This window comes from Corvus hawaiiensis, chromosome 24 (assembly GCF_020740725.1).
Source record: "Corvus hawaiiensis isolate bCorHaw1 chromosome 24, bCorHaw1.pri.cur, whole genome shotgun sequence".
NCBI classification, from domain to species: Eukaryota; Metazoa; Chordata; class Aves; order Passeriformes; family Corvidae; genus Corvus; species Corvus hawaiiensis.
In genome coordinates, this window is record NC_063236.1 from 148,333 (window position 1) to 169,706 (window position 21,374).

The window sequence follows — 21,374 nt, forward strand, 5'->3', positions numbered from 1 at the left end:
TGTCATAAACCCCCCAAAGGCGATTTTTTTGGGGGGAAGGGGGTGGATGATTTTTTTTTTTTGGGTCCCAAAGTGCTATTTTTTTGTACAAAAAGACTTAGATGAAACTGTTAGTTTTGGGGGGCTCCTTTGTAAATGGGGAACGACGAGTTCTTTTTGTAATAAACACGAGTCGCTGGCGTTGTCTGGAAGTCTGCGGGGGGGGTCCTTTGAGGGGGGCACGGACGGGGTTTTGGGGGGGTGGCAGGGGGGCAGTCGGTCCAGAGTGGGGCCCGGGGACACTGAGCTCCATTTGGGGGGTTCACGGGCCGCTTTTGGGGGGTGCAGTTTGGCCCGAGAGTGGCACCAGCAGGGACAGGGGACACTGAGCTCCCTTCGGGGTGATGCAGGGCAGGGGACCAGGCCTGGCTGCCCCCCCGGATACCCCGGCTCTCTCCTCCCTGATGCGGGGGGCAGCACCTTCCTCCTCCTCCTCCTCCTCCTCCTCCTCCTCCTCTTCTTCCTTGTCCTGCTCTCGCTCGGCTCCTCTCCCACCGGCCCCGCGGAGGCTTCCATGGGGCGCCCCAGGTGGGTGCTGGGGGGGGCCCAGACGGGGCTTGGGGGCATTTTGGGGGGGTTAACAGCCACCCCCTGGGGCGTGTGTGTCCCCCCCCCAGGCCCCCACAACCTGACCTGCGTGTCCAACAAGCACCCGAGCGTGCGGGGCGAGCTGGGGGACGCGGGGGGGGCGGCGGCAGGCGCCGTTCGCTGCCCCCCCGGCCAGTGCTGCATCGGCATCTGGAACCGCAGCCACGCTCTGGTCGCAGGGTGAGACCCCGGCACCGGGGGGGTTTAGGGAGGGGGAAAGGGGGGCTGCGGTCTGAGCCTACCCCGGGAGGATTTTGGAGGGCCGGAAGGGGATGGGGGAGGATGGAGAGGTTTGGTCCTGCCCCGGGGGGGGTTTTGGGGCAGGATGGAGAGGTCGGTTCTGCCCTGGGGGGTCTTGGGGAGGCAAAGGGGGCCTGATCCTGGCCGAGGGGGGTCACGGAGTGGGGGCTGGTCCTGTCCGGGGGGGATTTGGGGAAGTTCTGGTCCCTCCCAGCGGCTGCACTTGACCTTGGCCTTGAGCAGCGGCTGCGGCAGTGCTGGGGAGGAGCAGCTGCGGGGGGGACCCGCACCGGGGGGTCCCACCTGTCCCCCCTGCCCCCCTCCCGGTCACCCGGCACCCCGGGGTGACCGTCCCGCTGTCCCTAGGCTGCTGGGGAGGCGAGGGGGACGCCTGCCCCTCGGCCACCTGCTCCCCCAGCCCCGCGGGGATCCCCGGTGGCTCCGTGCTCCTGTGCCTGTGCCACGGCCACCTCTGCAACGGCAACGCCACGGGGACAGCGACGGCGACGGGGACAGGCACGGCCGTGGGGCTGGGGGGGGCCCGCCAGGGCCCAGGTACGGGGGGGCCGGGCGGCCCGTTTTGGGGGACACTCGGGGATGGACACACAGAGGGGACCCACGGGGGATGGACCCCCAAGTGGGGAGGGTGGGACCCAGAAGGGACTCGAGGGGGGGCTGGGGGGGACCTGGGACTCACGGGGGACCCGTGGGGGACTGGGGGGGTCCGTGAGGGGAACCCGGGACTCACGGGGGGCTGGGGAAGCCATGGGATCCCCAAAAGGGGTCCCCCATCACCACCCCGGAGACCTGGGGGCCAGGGGGCCCCGTGTCACCGCAGTCTCTGTCCCCAGTGCCCGGCCGGGCGGGGACCCTGTGGCTGTGGGTGCCGGCCCCCTCCTCCTCATCCTCCTCACCTGTCTGGGCATCCTCGGTAGGGACAGGGACACGGCGGGGTCGGGGGGACCAGCGGGCACAGCCACTCCCAACCCGATGTCCACTGGGTGTCCCCAAATGCCACATTCCTGGTGTTCCCAGAGTGCGGGTCTCCCGGAATGGAGGGGGGGAGTCCCCAAGTGTTGTGTCACTCTGTCCCTGGGGCGGGGGGGGTCCCTGGTGTCCTAGTGACCCTCGGGTGGGGTGTCCCGGGGTGGGGTGTCCCCAGTGTCCCGGGGATCCCGGGCTGCCACGTTCCCCATGTCCCCTGCTTGGTGCGGGGGGGGCTGGTGGTCCCTGGTGTCCCCAGGTCCCGTGTCCCTGATTTGGGGGGCTTCCTGCGGGGGGGGTGCCTGGATGGGGGCGTCCCCCCGTGTCCCCCATCCAGGACTGCGACGGACAAGGGCCCACACGGGGCAGCCACTGCGGGGGGGCCGGAGAATCGGGCCCCCCCGGAGCCCCCCAGCCCGGACCTGCCTGTGCTGCGCTTCTTGCAGGTGCGGGCACCCGCGGGACAAGGGGCACACAAGGGGGGTACACCCACGGGGGGCACCCAAGTGGGAGGGCACATAAGGAGGTGATGCTGGGAGGGGGGGATGAGGGGACACCCACGACAGAGTGGGCATCAGTCCAGGGGGTGGCACAGCAGCGCTACCCGGGGACACCGCAAAGGGTGCCCGGCCATGGGGGTTCCCGTGCGCGGGGGGTGCCGGGGGTTGGGGACACCCGGTGCCAGCTGTGTCCCGTTGTCCACGCGGGCAGGTGCTGCAGTCGGGGCGGTTCTCGGCCGTGTGGCGGGGGGACGCTGCGCCAGCGGCCCGTGGCCATCAAGGCGTTCGCGGCCGGGGCTGGCCGGCGGTTCGCGGGCCGAACGCGCCGTGCACGCGCTGCCGCTGATGGAGCACGAGAACGTGGCCAGGCTGCTGGACACCAGGGCAGCCGGACCCCGCGCCCGAGGGGGGCTCCTGGTCCTGCAGCTCTACCCGCCGTGGGTCACCTCGGGGGGCTCAGGGGGGTCGGGGGGGGGGTAAAGGGGCTTGGGGGGTAACAGGGGCTGGGGGGACTTGGGGGGCTCGGGGGGTACAGGGGAGCATGAAGGCTCTGGGGGCTCGAGGGGTGCGAGGGGCTGGGGGGGCTCGGGGGATTGTGGGGCTCAGGGTGTGCAGGAGGTAAGGGGGGGCAATGGGGGGCAATGGGGGGCTCGGGAAGCTCCAGGGGCTCAGGGGGGTACTGGGGGTTAAGGGGGGCTCGGGAGGTGCGCGGGACACTCGGGGAGCACAGGGGTGGGGACGGGGGGCTGGGGGCGGAGATGTGTGGGAGATACTGGCTGGGCGCCCCACATCCCCGCCCGTGTCCCTCGCGTGTCCCCAGGGCTCCCTGCGCCACTTCCTGGGGCAGCACGTGGGGGACCTGGGCGGGCAGCGTGCGCCTGGCGCTGTCCCTGGCCCGCGGCCTGGCCTTCCTGCACCAGGAGCTGTGGCGTGACGGTGAGGGTGGCACCCCCGGAGTGTCCCCTGCCCTGTTCCCCCCCTCCCTGAACTCTGCCCGGGGGTCCCCTTTGCCCTGTCCCCTAGCCTGGGCTCCCCTGCCCTGTCCCCCCGTGACTCCGGTGCCCCCAGGGCTGTACAAGCCCAGCGTGGTGCACCGGGACCTGAGCAGCCAGAATGTGCTGGTGCGGGAGGACGGCACCTGCGCCATCGGCGACTTCGGGCTGGCGCTGGCGCTGCCACCGCGCGCCCAGGACAGCACCGGCGCCCGGCACGCTGTGACCATCCGGAAGGTGACAGGGGTGGGGTGGGATGGAGATCGGATTGGGATGGAGAGAGGATAGGAGGTGGGATGGGGAATGGGGGAGTGGAGGGGATGGAATGGGATGGGGATAGGATGGGATTTGGATGGGAATGGGGATGGAGTGAGATGTGACAGGAATGGGAATGGCATGGGAAGGAGAGGTGACAGCCCTGGGATGGGGATGGCACCCCAGATGCCACTGGCAGTGTCGGCTGTGGGTGCCAGCTGAGCCCTCACTCCTTCATGAGCCCATCCCTGGCACGGGGGGCCCCTGGTGGCCCTGGTGGCCCTGTCCCCCGAGCTCAGGACCCCACTGGGTACAGGCGGGCACCCAGCGGTACCTGGCACCCGAAATTCTGGACGAGAGCCTGGACTGCGGGCCTGGGGCCGGGCCCTGCGCCAGGCCGACGTCTACGCCCTGGCCCTGCTGCTCTGGGAGATCCTGTCCCGCTGCCAGGCCCTGAGCCCCGGTGAGTCCCGGGGGTCCTCCCGCGCTACCCGCGGCGCCCCGGCCCCACTGAGCCCGGCCGCCCTGCAGGAGCCCCGGTGCCGCCGTTCCGGCTGGCGTACGAGGCCGAGCTGGGCTCCAGCCCCACCGGGGCTCAGCTCCGGCGCTTGGCTGCGGACGAGAGGCGGCGGCCGCTCATCCCCCGGCCTGGCACTGCGTGCCCCAGGTCAGACCCCCGGGGACCCCTGACCGGGGGGCCGAGGGTGGCCGGGCGTGACCCGCGGGGGTCCCAGGGGGGTGCAGGGGGTCCGAGGGGGGGATCCCTGCCTGGGTGCCCCGGGGTGTTTGGGGTGCCCGCGGTGTCGCCTCCCAGCTGCCCAAAGATGCTGACCCTTGCCCGGGGGTTGTCCCTGTTCTGGGGCGTTACCCCGGGGGTCCCCAGAGGGTCTCAGGGGGTGCCGGGCGACTCAGGGGGCCCGAGGGGAGGTCCCTGCCTGGGTGCCCGGGGGTGTCTGGGGGGGGGGGGGGGGGGGGTCGCTGCCCAGGGGTCCCCTCGCAGCTGCCCAGCGATGCCGCTGAGGGTACCGGGAGGTGTCCCCGTTCAGGGGTGTCCCCGTTCAGGGGTGTCCCCGGGTGTTTCCCCCGCCCGGGGGTTCCCGCTGAGCCCGGGGGGGGGGGGGGGGGGGGGGGGGTCCCACAGCCCGGGGGGGCTCTGCCGGAGCTGCTGGAGGATTGCTGGGACCCGGACCCCGAGGGCGCGGCTCTCGGCCGAGCGGGCGCTGCAGCGGCTCCAGCGCTTGGCCGCGGGGCCCGCACCGACCCCGGGGGACCCCGGCCCGGGGCCCCCCCCCGCCAGGTGCGTGCGGGGGAAACTGAGGCACGGGGCAGGCGGGGGAACAACGGGAACCGGGCGGGGGAGGGGCCGCGGTCAGGCCCCTCCCCTGGGTGGGGCCCCGGCCCCGCTTCCTGCCCGGAGGGGCCGCGGCCGGAGCGAAGGTGGGAGCGGAGCCCCAGCACCCCCCTCACCGCCGAACCCCCCTGCGCACACCCCAGAGCTCCCCTGCAATCCCCGCGCACCCCCAAATCCCCCCTGGGCGCCAAACTCAGCCTGCAGCCCCTTCTGCACCCCAAACCCCAAATCCTCTTCACCCCCAAACACTCCGACTCCCCCAGAGCCCCCCCCGTACCCTCCCTATTGCTCTGCTCCCTCGATCCAGTCCCGGGGGGACCCCCAAAGCTTCCGTGACTCAGTTTCCTCTGGGTGCAGGGGGGGGATCCCCACGGCAGTGGGGGGGTTTGGGGGGGGGGGTCCCTGTTCACCCCCCCTGTGCCCCCCCCCCCCCCCCCCAGGTCCTGGAGCCTCCCACCATGTGGAATCCTGGTGCAGGTACAGGGGGACACCCCAGACTGGGGGGGCTGCCTTGACACCCCCGGGGTCAGCCCCTCCCCCCCCCTCAATCTCCTCTTTTCTCCCCCTCAGGACAGCCGCCCCCCCCCCAACCCCGCGTACCCCCCGAACCCCACGTACCCCCCCCAGGTCCCACCGCCCAACCCCGTGTACCCCCCCCCCGCGGCACCCCCCGGCCCGCTGGTGGGACCCGGGCAGCCCCCGTACCCCGCTGGCGCTCCCCCGTACCCCCCGGGGCCGCCTCTGGTCCCCCCCTTGGGCCCCCCCCTGCCGCAGCCCCCCCACCCGGGGTGCTCCCCCAGCCGGGGGTGCTCCCCCAGCCGGGGGTGCTCCCCTCGTTCCCCCCCGGGCTGGACAAGAAGGCGGCGAAGAAGATGAAGAAGAGGATGAAGAAGGCTCAGAAGAGGCACAAGGTGGGGGGGACGCGGGGGGGGGGCACAGGGGGTGACCCCCAGCCCCCCCTCGGGGGCTCATGGCTCTGCTGTCCTCCCCCCAGCGCTCTTCGTCGTCCTCGTCCTCGTCTCCTCCAGCAGCTCCGACTGAGGCTCCTGGGACCTCCCAGACCCCCCAGAATCACCTGGGACCCCCGAGGACCTCCTGGAACCCCTGGGACCCCCAGGACCACTCGGGACCCCCCAGGACAACCAGGACCCACCTGGGAGCAGCCAGGCTCCCATCCTGTCCCCGTGGTCCCGGGGGGTCCCAAGAGTGCTCCTGCTGTCCCCCAATAAAGCCCTGGGACACCCCAATGTGTGTCAGCGCCTCCTTCGCGCCGATGGGGGGCTGGGGTTGGGGGGGACACAAACCCCCAAAGCTCCTTGAGAGAGGGGGGCTGCTCCCGTGCCCCTATTGCCCCCAGTGCCCCATGCTCGCCATACACAATTCTACCCCACCATTAATCACTCCCCAGTTCCCCCCCAGGGCCCCCCATTTACCCCCCATTCCCCTCCATTGCCCCCGTTAGCCCCTGCTGTGCCCCCCATTACACACCATTGCCCCCATTCGCCCGTTTACCCCCCAATTTCCCCAGAGCTCCCTCAGTGCCCCCATTACTCCTCACTACACCTCCTTACTCCCCAATGCCCCCATTCCTCTCAGGTCCACCCCCCCCCCAGTTCTCCCCACTCTCCCTTCGCCCCTCGCCCCCATCCCGCCCCCGTTCCCCTCTCGGACCTCCGCGCCGCCCGGGGCGCACTGCAGGGCGGCGGCCGCTCTGTCCCGCCCCGCGCGCGCGGTGCGTTTCCGGGTCGGGGCGGGTGTAAATCGGGCCGCGCCCGCCGCCCCCTCCCAGACCCGCGGCCGCCGCAGCCGGAGCAGCCGCGCCCCGCGCCGCCGCCGCCGCCATCCCGCGCGCCCGCCCGCCGCGCTCCCTCCCCGCCTCCCCCCCCCCTCCCTCCCGCCCTCCCTCCTCCCGCTCCGCCCGGAGCGCCCTTCGCCCAACGCCGTTACCCGGCGCCGACGCAGGTAGGCCCGACCCCCCCGCCCCCCCCCCCCCCATCGCCCCCCCCCCCCGCCGCCCCCCGGCCCTCCTCGCGGGCCCCCCCCCCCCCGGCCGCCCCATCCGGGTCCGACCCCCCCCCCCGGGCCGGGCCCTCGCGCGGCCCCCCCGCCGCCCCCCCCGCCGGCCGCGCCCTCACGGCGCCCGCGGCCTGCGCGGCCCTGTGCGGCCCGCGCGCCCCGCGCCGCCGGCCGGGGGGGAGGAAACGGGCTTGGGGCGACCGGGGGCCGCCGCTGCCCCCCCTCCCGCCGTCCCCCCCCCGCTCCTCCCCCCCCCCCCGGAACCGGCCCGGGGGGGTTCGGGGCGCCGCGTGCGTCACATGGCGCCGCCGCCCCCCGCCCGGGCCGGGTGCGGGGGGGGCCCCGAGGGGCGTGGGGAGATTTTTTTTTTTTTTTTTCTTTCTTTCTTTCTACTCCCGTTTTCTTGGAGTTTATTTTTTAATTTTTTTTTGTCGTTGTTTTAGTTTTTTTTTTTATTTGAGGAGGGTTTTTTTTTTTCCCGCCCGGGGCCCGGTTTTTTCCGCCATCCCGCGCTGTTGTTTTCCCCCCGCCGAAGCGGGAAGGGAGGGCACGGACGGGCCCGCGCGGAGCCGCCGCCCCCCCCCGGGCGATCCGGGAACCCACCCGGGGCTGCCCCGAGGGGAGCCGCGATTCCCGCCCGGGGGTATCGTCCCCCCCCCGGTCCAGGGGGGGCTCGGAGCACCGGGGCCGGTGCCGCTCGGTCCGGGATCCAGAGGCCCCTTCCTCCCCGCGGCCCCCCCCCCCCCCCCCGCTCTCCCAGCACTCGGCCGGTTCCCCCCCTCGCTGGGCTCCGGGTCCTGTTCGGAGCCGCCGGCCGGGGATCCCCCTCACCCGCTTTGTGATCGGGCCCCATCCGGGGGCTCCATCGCGGCTCCGGGGGTCGCTCCGTGACAGCCGCTCCGCTCCCGCGGCCCCGGCCTGGTTCCCCCCCCACCGCGCGGGGCTGAGCTGGCTCTGGAGCCGCGTCCCCGCCTCAGGGACGGGCTCGATTCGGAGCCACGTCCCAAGCCCAGTAGCCGCGTTCCCGGTGTTAGGCGGGGGGGATCCGGCGCAGGGGCCGAGCGGCGGCTGGGGAAAGTTTCCCTGCGAAGAGCGTCGCCGGGAGCCCGGCTCGGGCCCGCGTCACCCCCGGCGGGGCCCCCTTGGCCCCTTTTGTCCCCGGGACGGGCCCAGGCGCGGCCGGGCGGGCTCGGGGCCCGGCTCTGCCCCTCGCCCCGCTGCCGGGGCTCTGATCCCGAGCTCTGCTCCCTGAACCGGGTTGGATGCGGGGGAGATGTCGGCCTGAGCTCATGGAGGCTGCGGCAATACTCTCCGGTGCCAGCGAGGCAGCGCGGCCCCGGCCCTGCCCCGCCGCGGTTAAACTTTGATGGGGCAGAAGCGCTGGCCGAAATGGGAGTTTTATTTACCAGATTCGCATGAAACGTTCGGCTGGGGCCAGCCGGGCTGTTTTGCAACCGCTGCCGACTCAGGTGGTTTGAAAACCTGATCGTGCGCTCATGTGGCCTTATCTGGGTCTGAGGGAATCGCCTCGGAACCTGCTCCGGGAGGCCCCGCGCGGGCGCAGGGCTCAGGGAAGCGGGTGGGGTTTATTTTCTCCCTAATCCTGGCTTCCCAGTGGGTCAAAGCCCTGGGATTGGGGCGCCCGCTCCCATCGGGCAGCTTTGAGAAGACTTGGGCTGGGGAAAGTGTGGGGCTCGCAGGGAGAGGCAGGTTCCCCGGACCTGTAGGGACCACAATTAGTCCTCACTGCCCCCTTGGGATCCCTGGTTGTGTCCAGGGACCGTTTGTGTCCCCAGTGCTACCTGGGGGTCACCCTATAGTTCTCAGTTGTCCCTCAGGGAAGCCCCTGCAAGAATTGGGGCTGGGAGGAGGCAGGGGCTGAGCAGGACCCTCATGGCCCCAAGAGTTGCGGGATCCAGGTGGGATCAGGCCAGTGCGGCCCTGGAAATTCATAGGAGGAGTAGCCAAACCACCGTGGATCAGCCCAGTGCTTCCGGGGGCGATTTGAGGGGAGAAGCAGCGCAGGGAGGCTGGAATCCTGCCTGGATGGGCTGGGGGGTGGCAGAGCCCCTCACTCACCCAGCCCCCTCTCGCCCCCAGTCGAGGCCCGAGTGCTGCCGCAGCCTGAGCTGACCCCGCGCTGCCCACCATGGACACCGGAGTCATCGAAGGGGGTCTCAATGTCACACTCACCATCCGGCTACTCATGCACGGAAAGGTTCGTGTCCCCAGTCCTCTGTGCTGACCCCCGGCCTGGCACAGGGTGGGCTGGGTGCTTCCATGGCCGCGGGATCCCCTGGCGCTGCCGTGGGGTCAGAAATGTGCTGCTGGCGCCCAGACAGATCCTGGGGTGCAGCTAGCGAAGAAAATAATTATGGGGTGGGGGGAAGGACCAGCACAACTGGGGTAAACCCCAGTTATCTGAGGGGCAGATCTCAAGCACTCAGAAGCTTGTTTTGACTGTGAAAAGAGCCGAGTGTAGGCATGGGGCTCCAGGAGTTTTTAAAACGCTGACTAATGGTGCTTTTGTTTCCATCCCAGGAGGTGGGAAGCATCATTGGGAAGGTAAGTGAGGAGCAAACTCCCCTAGCCCTGCCTTCCCCCTTCTCCCCTCATCCCCCCTCCCTCCCGCAGCCGTGCTGACGCCTCTTTCCCTTCTCTCCTCCCTCACAGAAAGGGGAGTCCGTGAAGAAGATGCGTGAGGAGGTGAGTCCTGGGGGGCTGCGGGAGGAGGGGGAGGCTCCGCGGGGCCTTGCGAGGGCTCCGCAGGCAGCGCGGCGGCGGCGGCCGGAGCGGCGGCGCGGGGAATGCCGGGAGGTGTGGGCAGGCGCGGCAGGAAGCCGAGGAGGAGAAGATGGCTGCCCGAGCCGAGGGAGGGGAGGAGGAGGAGGAGGAGGGAGGGCTCTGTCCCTGGCGGTGGCAGCGGGGGGATCCGGAGAAATCCCGAGGAACTCCGGGCTGCCGGAGCACTGAGGTGGCGTTTGCCTCCCCGCAGAGCGGAGCTCGCATCAACATCTCGGAAGGGAACTGCCCCGAGCGGATCATCACCCCTCGCGGGACCCACCAACGCCATCTTCAAAGCCTTTGCGATGATCATTGACAAACTGGAAGAGGTGTGTCCGCGGCCCCCTGCAGTCACTGCCTCTGTTTATCCCTTCTCTCTGGATGAGCTGACCCCCGGGATGAGCCCCGGGGGGCCCAGGGCTGTCGTTCCGCACGGGCAGCCAGCGTTTCCCTGCCTGGCCCCCGATCTTTGCCCGGCACCTGCGCTGGGGCAAGGTCCAGGCAGCTCTGGAGCCAGAGCCCCGCAGGGACTTCCCGCCCACAGCGTGGGACAGAACAGGGCTTGGAATCCCCCTGGCTCTGCTCGTGCTGATGCCACTTCCCGCAGCACAGCCCAGGGCTCAGCTCTGGTCCCCAGCCCTGCCAAGGAGGAGCTGGGGGTGCAGCCATGTGGGGCTGGAGGGGCTGCCTCGTGTCCCTGGTCCTGTTAAATCAGGGACTTCCAGGGGGGATTTTGCTGCTGGATAACGTGTGTCCTCAGGGCTGTGATGTTGACATTTTCATCCTGCTCCACTTTGGAGAGAGCAGGAGTTGAGAGTGTTCCTCACCTGGTGTGGGACAGAGTTCTGTGGCCCCCACCTCACCTGTGGGGGTACAAATCCTGTTGCCCTTTGGATTTGGGACACTACCATGGGAGAAACAATCCTGTGCTGGCAGCTCTGTCCCCAAATCCCCCTGCTCTCACCACAGCCTTAAAGGCTGCAGAGCTTGGAGCTGTTAGTGCCGTGTGCTGGGAGCCAGAGTCCTCCAAGGGCTGCACGGCTCTGCAGTGCTCTGGGCACCGGCCTTGGAGCTGAAGCTTTGCTTTTAGTAGGTCAGTTGAGCCCTGGCCTTGTGCCTCCCCTCCCCCTGCCAGCACATGACCGCTGTAATCGGCGCCGGGATTGTTTTTCCCAGAGCTGCTGCCTTGATCCCTGGTGCAGTGGGAGGCTCTGTGCTGACCCTGGAGCTGCGGAGTCCCCGGGCCCCCCCTCAGTCCCTTGTTCCCCTCCAGCACCGATTCCTGCTTGGCTGAGGTGGGACCCGGCCTGAGGCAGTGCTTACAACCCATTTCCAGTGAGGCAGAGAGTTTGGCTGCTGCTTCCCCAAAATACGGCTCTGTTTTTTCTGGGCTGCTGAGGAAGTCCTGGGAAACGGGGACTGGGAAAGCCCCGAGGTCACCTTGGCCTGGGCCACTGGTGCCAGCGTCACCTCCCCGTCCCTGTGCCGGGCACGTCCCCAGCGCGTGCCGTCCCCAGCAGGGCCGAGCCCTCAACACCTCCTCTTCCTCGCAGGACATCAGCAGCTCCATGACCAACAGCACAGCTGCCAGCCGGCCCCCGGTCCACCCTCCGGCTTGTGGTCCCCGCCAGCCAGTGCGGGTCCCTCATTGGCAAAGGAGGCTGCAAGATCAAGGAGATCCGAGAGGTGCGTGGTGCCCAGCCCGGGGGGGCCCACGGTGGGGTTCAGGTGTCCCCAAGGGCAAATCCCTGCGCTGTCCCTGCCCCAGGGATGTGACATCACTGGGATTTTTTTGGAGCTCCCTGTATTTTTAGTGCTTGGCAGGCTGAGAGTCAGGGCAGACCCTTCTCTGCCTGGTGCTGTCCCTCACAGCTGGATGCCTGGGTTCTTGCTCCCCCCTTCCCATGGCTCCTGACTGCCTCCTCACCGGCCTTTTCCGAGATTTTGGAGAGGGAGATGCGCTGGCAGCGCTGCCCTCGGCCGTGTCATTTAGCACTGGGTGCTGTTGGATTAACTCTGCCCGGCTCTGGTGGCATGGGGACTGGCTTGGCTTGGGTTACAGGGACAGGCTAAGTCCAGGTCCCCCTCTGCTGCCTCAGGCTCCTGGTGACCGAATTGTATCCAGCTGGGATTAAAGGACTTTATTTTGGGGGAAAGGAGGAGTGGAGGGGGGGCAGTTTTGGCTATGTATAACCATGCGCAGGGTTCGTCGCTGAGGTCTCAGCCCTGCCCGGGGTCTGATGGGCTATTTTTAACCCTCGGCTTGGCAGAGCACGGGGGCACAGGTCCAGGTGGCAGGGGACATGCTGCCCAACTCGACTGAGCGAGCCATCACCATCGCTGGGATCCCACAGTCCATCATCGAGTGCGTCAAACAGATCTGCGTCGTCATGCTTGAGGTAGGGCCCCTCCTCGGGCCCGTGCCCTGGGGAGGCCGGTGCTGCAGGGGATCCCGCTGCCCTTGGAGGGGTGGAAATGCTGAGGGGGGAGAAAAAAACACAGCTGCTGGTGGACAAAGGGATAGCTGGGGATTACAGCCTCATCCAGGTGAGGCTTGGAGCCGCTTAAAGCCAGGGTCGTGCGGGGCCTCGAGAGCTGCTCACGGTGTCACCCATGGCCCTGCCATTCTCCTGGGTGTCCTCCCTCGGCCCTGTGCCTGAGATGGGGAAGAAATAGCCCTGCCCTGGGTCCCCCAAAGGGCTAGCTGGACATGCAGAGCAGAGCCGTGGGGGTGTGGGGTGCAGGGAGGGGGCCTCGTGCTAGCGGCACTCAGTGTCTGACCTGCCCTCTCTGCCTGTCACCCAGTCTCCCCCGAAGGGTGTCACCATCCCGTACCGACCCAAGCCATCCAGCTCTCCCGTCATCTTTGCAGGCGGCCAGGTAAGGCCTCTCCTCTGCTCCTGGGGTGCGGGGTGGGGAGGGGCGGGGGGTGTCGTACCAAGCTGCCAGCGCGCCCCGGCCGCTCCATGTGCCCGTCACCCACACTGGGCCCTCGGCCCCGAGCAGCTCTGCTGGGCCTCGCCCTCCCAGAGCTAGCTCCAGCCATCCCTGCTGAGGGATGGCAGCAGGGGAAAGGGCCAATTTGGGAGGAGAGGGTACTGGAAAACACTTCTGGAATTAACCAGCCAAAAAACGTTTGCCAGCGTGGTGGCGGCAGTAGGGCTTTGAATCGGGCTGAGCTGCCAAACCCAGGCTCTGCCCCTCTGCCTCAGGCTGGCTCCAAGGACTCGCTGTGACCTCCTGTGGGTGACTGGCCCGGAGGTTGGGGGTTCTCTGTTCTCTGCCACTGGTTCTCGGGGTGCAAAGGCTCAGCCTGTGCCGTGGGTAGGGTTGGGGTGCGCAAAGGCTTCGTCTCGCACGAGGGGAGGGTGTCAGATAGGAGTAGCGTCAGGTGACCAGGCTTTACTCCCTCTTGTGCTGAGCTGGGGAGTGGCCCGAGCCCTGGCCTGAGCCCCCTTACAGGGGACAGGTCTCCCATGGGACTCTGTCCACTGTAATGCCCAGAGCCCCTGGGCTGGCGGGGCCCAGGTGCGGGTCAGCTGCTCTCACCCTGCGGCCCCCGGGGCTGCCCCAACGCTCGGAGAAACCACGGCGACAACGCATCCGCTGCCTTCCTGCTGCCAGGGAGCCCCTCGGGGTGGGCAGGGCCTGGCTTTGTCAGTGGGGGCCTCGGTAGGCAGGGAAAGGGGGTCAGGGAAGGGGTGTAGCTGCCGCCGGCCTCCCCGAGAGCCAGGTCTGACTCTGCTCTCCCCCCCTCCCAACCCTGCCACGCTTGTTCTGGGGACGGACCTGCCGCCATCCCCTTCCTCCCCCCCCCGCCCCTCTCCCTGCCTCTTCCTCCCCACCTGAACCCGGTCAGCCCCCCCCCTCCCGCCTCTCCGACAGCTTCTCCCGCCGCTCTGCACCCCGGGGGAAGCGCCCGGCCTGGCCGGCGCGGAGCCCCCGCGCCCCTGGCCAGCAGTGGGGCCGCAGCGTGCGGACCCCCGAGGCGGGAGCCGGCCGCCTTCCCCGTTAGAGCAGTGAGGAGCAGGCTGCCCACAGCCACGCATCTCTTCCCTCCCCTTGCCCTTCTTCTTCCCCTTCCTTCTTTCCGCCCCTCTCCCTGGCCCAGGCCCGCAGCAGCCGCCCGGGCCCCGCTCCCGGTGGGCCTTGCGCTCTCTGTCTTCGCAGCTCAGAGTCGTGCGTAGAGCAGGGCGAGCCCTCGATCAGCACTGAGCTAATGTGGATGTTGAGTTTGGTGTTAGCGAAAGGTTTCGGATTGACAGCCCTGGAGACTGAAGTCCTCTAATTTATCCACAGGACAGGTACAGCAGCGGCAGTGCGAGCTACCCCCACACCGCCCCATCCATGTGCCTCAACTCTGACTTGGAGGGACCACCTCAGGAGGTGAGAGGGGAGTTCAGTCTCCACGGCCCGTTCAATCCTTGGCCTCTCTGAGACTGCCAACAAGGGTGGCATCCCCGTCCCCGTCCCCCAAAACCGACAACGGTGGCTTTTTGTGCTGTGGACTCCTGTCCACTGGGAACTGGACTCTGAGCCCACCAACCTCTCCTCACGCAGGCCACCCGGCAGCCACTGCATGGCAACGAACTTGGGCCAATTCCAGCCTGGGCTGCAGTTCTTCCGGTGACCTGGAAGTGAGGCTGTGTACCCCCCTCTCCCCTTCCTCTCCCACCCACCCCACCTGCCCGGCCCCCCCAGACCTCCCCAAACCTTAGCCAGCCAGGCCCCAGCCAGTGCCTCGCCCTTTCTGGGTAGCTTCAGGAGGAATCTGAAGTCTGTGGCTGTCCCTTGTAACCTCGGGGACACGGAGTTGTGGCAGGTCAGGCCCTCGCCTCGTTCCCCTCCGAGCACTGGGCCGTGTCGAGCAGTGGTAGCCAGCGCCAGCACTGACCTGTAGCTTGCCCGGCGACGTTGTCCTAGGCGTGCGGAGTGACGAGAGGACTCGGAACGGGGCAAACTTTTTTTTTGGGGGTGGGAGGGGAGGCGGGGGAGCTGCCGGGCCGGGGCAGAGAGGGGCCAGGAGCAGCAGCAGGGCCGGCGGGGGCGTTGGATCCTCCCTGCCTGCGCGGGGGCGCAGGGATAGCAGCATTGTCGGACTCACCACACCATAACATCTTCATCAAGATCCCAGCCGTTCTCTTGTTGGTTTTTTTTTTTTTTTTGGTTTTTTACTTTTTCTTTTTTTTTTTCTTTTTTTTTTTTTGTCTGCCACCTTTTTTTTGGGGGGGGGACGGCACCGATTCTGCCCACCCCCTCCCCGTACCCGCCACGTCAGGCCAATTCGAGTAACCGCCAGCCTAGAAACTGCTTGTGACAGCATTTATCCGTCCCCGCCTCTCCTGCCCCACTTCCCTCGCCCCGGAGAACTCTCCACCTTGGCTCTCTGACTTCCTGGCTAGTTGAAATCTGTCTGTCCCTGGGTGGCTGTCCGATGGTTGTTAATAGGACTGTTTTCCTCCTTTTGTAGGCCTATACCATTCAAGGACAGTATGCCATTCCACAGCCAGATGTAAGTTTTTATTTACAACTTCTTGTCTTGAAATCCACCCTTTTCCTCCCCCACCTTCCAAAATTTTCTCCGTGCTTTCTCCACTCAAGCTGGCTCAGCTTGGGGCTGAATACTCGATCTGATCTGAGCTCCCCAGCACCTCCCCCCCCAAAAAAAAACTCGCCCCCCCTCAGTTGGCCCTCCTGCAGCCAGCTTCAGCCGGCCTCAGATCTCTCCTTGGATCCTCCCCCACCTCCTCTCTGACACTTCCCTCCTCCTTATATTTTTTTTCCAAACCCACCTCTCCCTGGCTTGGCATTTCACACCAGCTCTGGCTTTTCCTTTGCCCCCCCTCCTCCTCCTCCCTCAATTTGGCACGAGAACCACCCCCCAGCCAGCACACGGTGGCTCTGTCACAGTGGCTCTCCCGGGGCAGGGGACAGCTGGCCCAGCGAGCAGGCGCAGGTGGCAGTCGGGGCGGGGGGTTGGACCCGGCCCAGCCTGGCGGGGCCGGTCGGGAGCGGAGGGACCATCCCGGCAGCGGCCGGAGCTGTCGGACACCTCCATCCTCTGGCACCCATCCTCATCCCGTAGGGGCTGATCTCTGCTCCTGGCACCTGTAGGGCAGCGAGGGGAGTCTGACGCACCAGGCTGGGGGGACAGGGGCTCTGAGGAAGCCGGGCTGGCACGGCAGAGCCGAGCCAAGCGCTCCGTGCCCGTTCCCTGCGCTCCCCACGGTGCCACCGGCACCTGCTCCCTCCTCCCGCTCCTCTCTGCTTCTGTTCCTGCGCTCCTCCAGCCCCTGCTGCACCGAGGGGGGTGGGCACAGCCCCCAGCTCACCGTAGCCGGGCCGGGGCAGCACGGAGGGGCCAGGGCGGGCGGCGGGGCTGTGTCCGCGTGGGCGCGCGTGGCGAGTTCTGGGCCCTGGCCTTGGGAAATGGCTAACGCCAGCCTCTCTCTTTCTCTCTTCCTCTCTCTCCCTTCTCCCTCCTTTAGCTGACCAAGCTGCACCAGTTGGCAATGCAACAGTCACACTTTCCAATGTCTCATGGCAACACTGGATTCAGTGGTATGGAAACTCCTTCTCTCTGTGTGCGTTCGCGTGGGGCCGGAGCCCAGCCCGGGCCGCTCCCGGCTCCTGTGTGGGGCTGTGCTCACAAAAACCTAAACCCAAACGCTGCCCCGGGCCCGGCCAGGTAACTGCTGCTGTTGTGATGTGTCTGGGGGCCGCAGGGGTAGGGCCTCCATCCATCCACGCTGCTTCCCTCCCTCCCTCATGCCCCTCGTCCTCCGCAGCTCTGCCAGCACACTGGGAGACACCCGGCCCGCAGCACCCGCTCTCTCCCCTCTGGCTACTCCAGGCCTAAAGCAGGCAACTGCCGAGTTGTACCAAATTCGCTGTAGATTTGCTAAGATGGCTAAAAAACACAAAACCACCTAAAAAAAGAAAAAAGTTACCCATTTGGGGCTCTAAACTTAAGACAGCCAAACTCATTGTGACTTGTATCTTAACAGGCATTGACTCCAGCTCTCCAGAGGTGAAAGGCTATTGGGGTAATGATCCAAACACACGATCTGTAGTTACTCTGTTGTGTATTGATGCTGCCCGGGGTCTCGTTCTCTCTGATAGATGCTGCCTGGATGGGGGGGGAGAGGGGGTCGAGGGGAGCCCCAGAAGGGCTGGAGGTGCAGCCTGGCTCGGCTGGCCGGGCCCTGGAGCACAGCTGGATAGTGGAGAGCAGCAGGTCTGGGTGGAGGCTCGGCTGTCCCAGCGAGCTGTGGGCCCTGAGCTTTAACCCCCCCACCCCAAAAAACACACAGAGGGGAGCAACCCCCAGCTGAGGAGGTGCTGGAGCTGTCAGGAGCCGGAGCTGCCCCGGGAGTGGGGGGACAGCACCGGGTGTCACCTGCTTTGTCCCCCTGCACAGCCCTGGCGCAAGGCCTCGAGGCTGCCGCCGCTCCCTCTCACAGGGAGTGAGCTGGGAAGGGGGGGAAAAGTGGAAAAATGTGTTCAAAACGCCCCTGGCACACGAGCTCAGCCCTGCGTGGGGTGTGAGCAGCCTCCCAGCGCCCGCTGGCATAGCACGGCCCTGCCGGGCTGCAGGGAGGAGGAGGAGGAGGAGGAGTTGGGGTAATGTAGCCTTTGGAAGCCGGAGCAGGAGTGGAGCCGAGTGCCCGGCTGGAGCCCCCCAGTGCAGCCTCCTGCTCTGGGATTGTCCCACCTTGATGGAGAATCCACGCGGGGAGGGGACAAAGAGAGGAGAACTCCTGGGTGAGCAAGGAGAGAGGGAAGCTGGGGTGGGGAGCAGCGGGATTCGGAGTAACCTCCCAGCCTGCTGTGCCCTCCCTGCCTGCTCGGAGCCCTCCCAGGCAGCCTGAACCTGGCAGCACTTGGGGTGCTGCACCCCCCGGCTGCCCCTGCCCTCACCTGGGCCCCCTCTCTGTCTCCGAGCAGGTTTGGATGCCTCTGCCCAAACCACCTCCCATGAACTCACCATTCCAAATGATGTGAGTATCCTGTGGGGTTTGGGGGTGGGGGGCGGCTGTTCCTCGACTCTGAGGGTCCCTGGGGTCTGCCCCTCTCACAGGGGCTGTGGGGTGCCTGTCCTTGGCTTTAAGGCTGCGCTGGGCTCGTGGCTGCATCCCAAACCACCTCCTGGGGCTGCTCTGGCTGCTGCCACATCCCTGCTCCCTGTTCCAGTGATCTTCAAGGCAAAAAAAGCCCTTTCTCAATCCCTTAAACTCCCCTTTTCCAGCTCCTTAATGCCACAGCCCCAGGAGTCCCACAATCATGGAACTATTAAGGCTGGAAAAGGCCTTTAAGGCCACTAAGTCCAACTGTCCCCCCCACTGAACTGTCCCCAGGGGCCACATCCCACACCATTTTGGACGCCTCCAAGAACGTGCCCTCCCTCCCCTCCTGCCCTGGGCAGCCTGTGGGGCTGGCACAGCCCTTTCCCCCCCCCCCATATCCCACCCTGAGGGAGGTGCCAGGGCAGGGATGAGGCCGAGTTAACCCCTTTGTGTCTCTTCCCAGCTGATTGGCTGCATCATCGGACGTCAGGGTGCCAAGATCAACGAGATCCGCCAGATGTCCGGGGCTCAGATCAAGATTGCCAACCCCGTGGAAGGCTCTACTGACAGGCAGGTGACCATAACTGGATCTGCAGCGAGCATCAGCCTGGCCCAGTATCTAATTAATGTCAGGTGAGTCCCCGCTGACGACCTCCCGGGGTCCCCTCCCTCCCCGTGCCCTGCATGAGGGGAAGGGGTTTCCTCTCCCCCGTGTGTCCCCCGTCCCCTGTCCCCTCCCCGTGCCTGCTGTCCCGGTGGTCCCCGCTGCCATCGCCTCCAGGAACGCTGCAGGGTGACGGATGGGGCTGGGGGGAGCCCAGCCCTGCAGAACCTCCTGAGGGGTGGCAGGAGGGGCTGCCCAGCCCTGTCCCAGTGGGATGCTGCCATCCCAGAGAGCTGCCGGTGCTGCTGGCAGCACCTGGCTCTGCCCTGGGGCCGTGGGGGGCCTGGCATGGCTCGGGCTGCCCCGTTGGTATCCCTGTGTCCCCTGTTCACTGCCTGCAGCGGGGAGTGCGTCCCCTGGCTGAGAGGGGCTGGAGGTCCTGGGGCTGTGTCCCTGCTCTGCAGAGCAGCAGCTGCCCATGGTTTTCTCTGGATTTTGGCTCCTTCTGGCACAGGGGGGGACCTTGGGGGCCAAGCTGGGCTCCTCCCGGGGGGTGTGGGGGTCCCATGTGTGGCTGGGCCAGGCCTGGCAGCACCATCCCTTCCCTCCCTCCCTCCCTGCTCCTTCCCTCCCTCCCTCCCTCCTCCTTCTCCCCCAGCTCGGCTCCTGCGCCGTTTTGCGCTGTTTGTCCTGTGCTTTTTTTTCGCATTTTGTGCTGTTCCTTCCCTCCCACCCACACCCGTGTTTTTTTTTTCCCTTTTTTTCTTTTTTTTTTTTTTTTTTTCTTTTTTTTTTTTTTGTTGTTGTTTTCCTTTTCTCCTCTGTTACAGTTTAGAAAGCGCTAAACCCTCCTCCCAGGCAGCCTCCGTCACGATCCCTGACCACCTCAGCATCAACCTCTCTCAACCCTCCACCCCTTCTTCTTCTTCCTCCTCCACCACCACCCCCTCGCTCGCCACCGCGGGGGCCTCCGACGCACCCTCCAGCCTCCCCAACCCTCTTCCGACCGCCCCTTGTGTCTCCAGTCTGCTTGGCATGAAACCTGTCCCTCTCCTGGCGCTAAATGTCGTGTCTGCGGCCAAAGGCGCCGCGGCGCCCGCCGTGCCCTGTGTCACTAACAAACTCAAAGCGGAGAAGCAAAGGTTTTCCCCGTACTGAGGCTGCTCCAGGGGGTGGCAGCACCGGGACCCCGTAGAGGAGACTTGGAACAGCAATTTTTTTCTCTATTTTTTCCTTTTTTTTTTTTTTTTTTTTTTTATTATTTTTTTGGGTTTTTTAAGTTTTCCTTTTTACTCAGCTCATGCTGCCCTGGCAGCAGCAGAGTTTTTCTTGCCGGCCGAGAGACTGTGTCCCTTTGTCCTGTGATGGTCACAACTCCTTCTCTGCCTGCCTGTAGTTGTTGCTTGTTACCTTTTTTTTTTTTTTTTTTTTTCCATTTCTCCTCCTTTTCCCATTTTTTTTTTTTTTTTGAGTAGTTGGGGCGCAGTTGTGGGGTGGGATGGGGGGGTGGAGGGAGGGAAGGGACTCTGATTTTTTTGGGGGGAGGGGGAACTGCATCCCCGGTGCCCTGGGGGCCTCACCTGTCCTCTCTTAACTGTCTGTACCTGTAATAAAGTTGCCACGGTGAGAATCTGATCTGGTAGATCTGTGCCACAGCGGGGGCCCGGCCCGGGGGTCCCCCTGCCTGAGGGGGGTCTCTCCCGCCACCCACAGCCCCCAAACCCGCAGTGAGGGACGAGCCCGGAGCCGCCACGGGCGTGGCCGGCGGGGCTGGAGGGTGGGCTGCCCCGGGGGGGGCCCTGCTGGCTCAGGGCCCCTGTGCAGTGTCTGTGTGTCCCCTGCACCCCCCGCCCCCCCGGAGGGCCCTGCTGAGGTCCCCCCCTTTCCCCGCGCTCCTCTTCCTCTGCTGCCTCCTCCCTGCCCCACCTGGGGGGAGTCCCTGGGCTCTCCCCCTCCCCAAACCCTGGGAGCAGAGCCCGCCACGCTCAGCCCAGACCCCCCCCCCCCGGACCCTTCCAGCGCCGTTTTGGGGCGGGAGGGCACCTCCCTTTCCTGGCTGCTTGTGCAAACCCCCAAACCCGTCCTGAGGGGGGGTCCCCTGCGGGGCCGCCCCCCTGCCCGCTCCCCCAGGGGCTGTCGCCTGTCCGAGGGCGCGCCCCGTCCCCGTTGCGGTGCTGGGGGGTCCCTGTGCCGCCCTTCCCGCCGTGGGGGTCCCTCTGACGCCCTTTTCTCGTTGCAGGCTCTCCTCGGAGACCGGGGGCATGGGCAGCAGTTAGGGGGGCCCCGGACCCCCCCGCCTCGCCATCCATCTGCGGCCCCTTAGCACCGACCCAGGTTTTAAAACTAGTTTGTACATTTTCGGTTCCTCCAGCCTCGCGCCACTCACCAGGTTCAGTTTGTTTCAAAACAATTTTTTTTTTTTTGGTTTTTTGTTTTTGTTCTGTTTCTCGGGGTTATATTTTTTTTTTTTTCTCCTCTTGAATTAAAAGCATTTTAATTCCTTCGTTCAGCTCTTAAAACTGCTGAACCCCAAATCTTAGTTTTATAAAGCTTCTCTCTCCTCTCCCCACCCTCCCCAGCACCTTCTCCCCTCCTCTCCCCGTTTTTTCGGCTCATGAAGTTTCTGTTTTTGTCATTAAATGTAAGAGTGGAAGAAAAACGAAAAAAAAGCAAAAAAAAACAACAAAAAAATATTTCAGTTTAGTTCTGTAACGTCAGGAAATTTTTCAAAAAAAAACTGAATAAAAAGATGGACTGGAGCTTTTCCTTGTGAATAGAACCTGCAGGATATTTTGGTTAATGGATCTGCCTGTCTCAGTCTTTATTTGAACCCCCCCCCCTGGCTCTTCCTAGTGCTCCCAGTATGACCCAGTTTGGTTCTGGAGACCTCAGCTGGTGTTTGGGATCCTTCCAGAGGGTGGAGAACCAACCCAGTGCTCCCAGTATGGCCCAGTT

General features: G+C 66.1%; 2 protein-coding genes and 1 long non-coding RNA gene across 3 annotated transcripts; all 3 read left to right on the forward strand.

Annotated features, from left to right (window-relative positions):
* The first annotated feature begins 252 nt into the window (after positions 1 to 252).
* AMHR2 (anti-Mullerian hormone receptor type 2) lies at positions 253 to 5,513 on the forward strand. Its single transcript, XM_048327865.1, is given in 20 exon segments — positions 253 to 561; positions 652 to 818; positions 1,234 to 1,422; positions 1,719 to 1,748; positions 1,751 to 1,798; positions 2,189 to 2,245; positions 2,248 to 2,297; positions 2,563 to 2,598; positions 2,600 to 2,665; positions 2,667 to 2,792; positions 3,172 to 3,204; positions 3,206 to 3,287; positions 3,420 to 3,580; positions 3,915 to 3,963; positions 3,966 to 4,061; positions 4,130 to 4,234; positions 4,237 to 4,265; positions 4,740 to 4,793; positions 4,795 to 4,899; positions 5,390 to 5,513. Coding segments are annotated over 20 exon segments (1,566 nt in total). The 5' UTR covers positions 253 to 553; the 3' UTR covers positions 5,465 to 5,513.
* Positions 5,514 to 5,674: 161 nt separating this feature from the next.
* Positions 5,675 to 6,196, forward strand: LOC125337765. The gene is made up of 2 exons (XR_007208131.1): positions 5,675 to 5,860; positions 5,944 to 6,196. It is a non-coding gene; the product is annotated as an uncharacterized LOC125337765 (long non-coding RNA).
* A 633-nt stretch (positions 6,197 to 6,829) lies between these two features.
* PCBP2 (poly(rC) binding protein 2) lies at positions 6,830 to 21,223 on the forward strand. The gene is given in 18 exon segments (XM_048327866.1): positions 6,830 to 6,911; positions 9,066 to 9,183; positions 9,507 to 9,530; positions 9,639 to 9,671; positions 9,961 to 10,014; positions 10,016 to 10,078; positions 11,303 to 11,353; positions 11,355 to 11,435; positions 12,020 to 12,148; positions 12,555 to 12,629; positions 14,049 to 14,135; positions 14,310 to 14,375; positions 15,220 to 15,261; positions 16,238 to 16,310; positions 16,757 to 16,795; positions 17,697 to 17,749; positions 18,279 to 18,448; positions 20,659 to 21,223. Coding segments are annotated over 17 exon segments (1,146 nt in total). The 5' UTR covers positions 6,830 to 6,911; positions 9,066 to 9,114; the 3' UTR covers positions 20,696 to 21,223.
* The last annotated feature ends 151 nt before the right edge of the window (positions 21,224 to 21,374 follow it).